Source organism: Chiloscyllium plagiosum, unplaced genomic scaffold (assembly GCF_037043375.1).
Source record: "Chiloscyllium plagiosum isolate Xiang-an unplaced genomic scaffold, Cpla_swu_hap1 HiC_scaffold_27, whole genome shotgun sequence".
NCBI classification, from domain to species: domain Eukaryota; kingdom Metazoa; phylum Chordata; class Chondrichthyes; order Orectolobiformes; family Hemiscylliidae; genus Chiloscyllium; species Chiloscyllium plagiosum.
Window position 1 is genome coordinate 30,644,920 of NW_028270165.1, and position 3,987 is coordinate 30,648,906.

The 3,987-nt window shown below is 37.9% G+C and overlaps 1 protein-coding gene across 1 annotated transcript; it reads left to right on the forward strand.

The window, feature by feature from the left end:
- The first annotated feature begins 1,192 nt into the window (after positions 1–1,192).
- On the forward strand, positions 1,193–3,735 carry LOC148143513 (sex peptide receptor-like). Its single transcript, XM_087975229.1, has 2 exons — positions 1,193–1,262; positions 2,828–3,735. Exons 1-2 carry the CDS (start codon positions 1,193–1,195, stop codon positions 3,733–3,735), a joined length of 978 nt encoding a protein of 325 aa, XP_087831355.1.
- Positions 3,736–3,987: the final 252 nt, after the last annotated feature.

A 3,987-nucleotide genomic window follows, 5' to 3' on the forward strand; every position in this document is an offset into this window, starting at 1 on the left:
TAGCACAACAAAAGCAAGTGCCCTCAATTGATCCTGTGCACGTTAAATATAACTGAGCTGAACGGAAGCTGTGCACATTGAAGATAACTGTGTTCAGAAATGAATGGGAATTTTCTTAAGTGAATGCAAACATTCACAACTAGTTCCTTTCACTGTACAGTAACCAAATTAACTTGCACATTTTCACAATGACGTTTATTTTTATTTTTGCTACATTTCTTTCTACGTTGACATGAATTGTGCTCCTTTGCAACTTGTAGCTCTGACTAAATGCACCTGAGGAGGACATGGATCTGTCCTTTTATATCAGAGAGTACTCAATGAGCCTGCCTGCACTTCATGTGGCCTTGTGAAATTGGAACAGTTCTTGTATGTTCAATGAATAGACTTAACCCCACCCTCCCCCACACAACTCTCTGACTGAAGGCAACCACAGTGATATGATCCTATGTGGACAGAATACAATAGTACGCACTGAACCAGTTTATGCTGAACGCAATCACATTGAACAGGCTTTAACCATGCTAAATACGTAGACAGAATGTCTAAAATATCAATTCTAATACGTTTGCTGAATATGAACAGCGGATGTTGAATTCAATCTCATCAAGATGTGTTTGACATATGAGAATATAATATAACGGTTACCACATGGTCCAGTTTGCACTGGAAGTACTTGTAAATGTAACTGACTCTGTGAACGAGCATGAAACATAACGCACATGCCCATAATCGTTGCACAGACTGATGCTTTAAAGTGGTTGTACGGTTTCAGTGGAACTTGAAAGCACCTTGGAACAAATCACTGATTGCACGGACGGAATAATAATCAGGAGAGGAAAAGTGACCGCACATTCTGTTAAATAGACGGTCTCAGGTCAATTTTCTTTTCAGAGACAAGGGTTTTTCATGCAAAATATTCTTATGCAAATTTGCAACGGCCTGTTTCGCGTTTCAGTTCTTTTTTTTAAAACCAGAGAGACTACACTTTAAAGTAATGCCAGAGTCCATGAATAAATTCCATCAAAGTTTAAGGTGAGCTGGAAAGAAGAATCTCTTATCTGCTTGTTTCAATTAGAGTAATTATTGTGGAAGCCCAATGCAATTAATTGTTTCCCTAGAGTCTGGCATCAGTTATAAATGTAGCTATCATCTGCTGTAGTGCTGAAAGCAACTGCTGCTTGAGACAGAAATGCATGGGTTGCCAAAAGGGCTCGTGTTTGATGTTTACTATCCAATCTTAGCAACTATTGGGCTTCCAGGTAAAGGATATTCGTCAGTTTCTGAACAGAAATAATTTTAATAGCTTCTTTAATTTTCTCATACCAGGCTACTCCTTCTCTCGGTTAGCAATTCTGTTGTCCTGATGAACTCACAATCGTTTTGATATTCAGTCCGATAACATGGCGAAATTTCAATAGGATTGTCTATTTGGGTTTATGCAGCTTTGAATGAGTCAGTTAGCGCAGTTGGCTTGACTGGTGGTTTTTGGTTCAATTCCTGCACTGGCTGCGTTTAACATGACTGACTCTTCTTCTCAGCCTCTCATTTCGCCTGAAGCAGAATGGCCTTCAGGTTAAAGCATCAGGGGTGTTTTCTCTCTGCCAAACCACAGCCCTATGGTCTAGTAAGAGTATGGCAACTTTGCGTTCGATGGGTTAGAAAGTCTCAGCTTCCTTTAAAGGGTATAGATGTTCCATTTCACGAACAAGATATTTTCCATGAATTTCTATATTAATTTAGAATAACACTGCTATTTTTCCTTTTCAATGACATAGTTTCCTTACGTTGTTAGTGCAATTATTTTCCATGAGTAAAATTAATTTTCCACCCTTTTAGTGACTTATTTTTATCATCAGAACTCAGAACACTTGTGTTGTTGTGTTCCTACAACCGTGACTGTCCATGAATTATCTCAGTGGGATGACTGCTGAATTGCATTTCGATAGTATTTTGAGCACAGCAACTGTCAATTAATTATCACATTACAAACGTATCACTTGTTTTACATCTGCACAAATGCTGAAGTTGCGTAGTTCGACTATGGTGCGATGCTTGTTGCTTGAGATGGAATAGTAACAATAGTTTCCTGACAGTTCAGTTAGATTTTCTATTCGAATGCTATTCTTCATACCTAGCATTTATTGTCGTTTTGTCGCAAATGCAACACTCTGGGAAGTCCAATACTCAGTCTATACTGAAGTCTTGCAGAAGGATCAGAAACCAAACTCATTCGAATCAAACAGGATTACATTGCCAACTGAGTGAAAGATAGATTTCTATAGCACTATTGTCTGTCACAAGCTTAAGATCATTATCAGTTGCAGTCCCAGGTGTCTTTCATTTAGAAGCGAGTTTTCTTTTCTTTTAAAGTTATTCCTTCCTGCGTATAAGGGTTAAAATGAAACGCATTACTCTCAATGCCTTCTGTATTTTTAAAATTGGTTTACTTTCCTTGATTACCATAATATTTCTGCTTCGTCAATTTATCAATGTTTCAGTTTACTTTTTCTTTTGTTGCTCTGTAGTAATTTTCCAATAGTGGAATAGAATAAATTTCCTAAACCTGATTTATTTTTTAAAATTGTCAAAACAGAGAATACATCCTCATTGCCACGATTATTGTTAATGTGTTTTCTGCAAATCAGACGTTTTTCTGCAGGTGAATAGAATACTTTCAATGCAAAATACATGCTTTTTTTTTCTCTTTGCAATTGCTTTCACGAAGATGAGCATAGCGAAATGACTGTGCATGTCTTTCTTAGGCTATATCCACACTTATCGATATCATGTACAATATTCACTCATTATGTCTTTTCTTTCATAGCTAACCTTTCAGTTATTATTATCCTGTCAAGAGACAGGTGCGGTCTTTCCAAATGCATTGCATATTACCTGATTTCCATGGCGGTGACGGATCTCCTGGTCATTATCACAGCTGTAATAATAAACCGCATTGTGCGCATTTACTTTCCAATGACATTTCTGTCCATCACCCCAGTCTGTAGTGCCACTCTTGCGTTACTCTATGGAGTGAGAGATTCTTCTGTCTGGGTAACTGTCACTTTTACTTTTGATCGATTCATTGCCATTTGTTGCCAGAAGCTGAAAATGAAATATTGTACTGAAAAAATCGCGGCTGTAGTTACAGCAACTACCTGCATTCTGAGCTGCATCAGAAACATCCCCTTGTACTTTATTTACGAGCCTTTCTTTATCAAGAACAACGTACCTTGGTACTGCAGCCCCAAATCAATATATTATACCTCACGCAGTTGGGTTGCATTCGACTGGATAATAGCAATATTAAACCCTTGTCTTCCATTCATTCTGATTTTGCTGTTCAATGCCCTCACTGTCAGGCACATCGTTTTGGCCAGCAGAGTTCGCAGGAGACTCAGGTTGAGGAGCAATGCAGAGAATCAAAGTGACCCAGAGATAGAGAAACGGAAGAAATCCATTGTTTTACTCTTTGCCATCTCTGGCAGTTTCCTCCTCTCCTATTTGTTGGTTCTCCTGACGTTCCTCAATGTACAAATTGCGAACGTCAGGTATTTCTCAGGTTCAAATTACAATGAATCAAATTTTATTCTTGAAGAAGGTGGGTTTATGCTTCAGCTTTTGAGTTCCTGCATCAACCCATTTATTTATGCAGGGACACAATGTAAATTCAGACAGCAACTGAAGAAATTGTTCATATTTTCCCTGTCACTTGTGTATAAATCATTTAAATAGTGATCACATTAAAATCACAGAAAAATTACATTTGATTTCAGCATTATCAATTTTACATTGCTTTTTTTGTGTTCATTTACTCATGTTGTCCGAATAGGCTGTGTTCTTGAATTCTCCTACTTTGTCTCCTGTATTGTGATCAGCAGTCCCTGGAGATGTACCAGTACTTGTTCGTCGAAATGCATGGAATTAAATGGGCAAGAAGTGACTCATGAAGGAAAACGTTGTTAAACCAAAATATGTCTGCTTGCG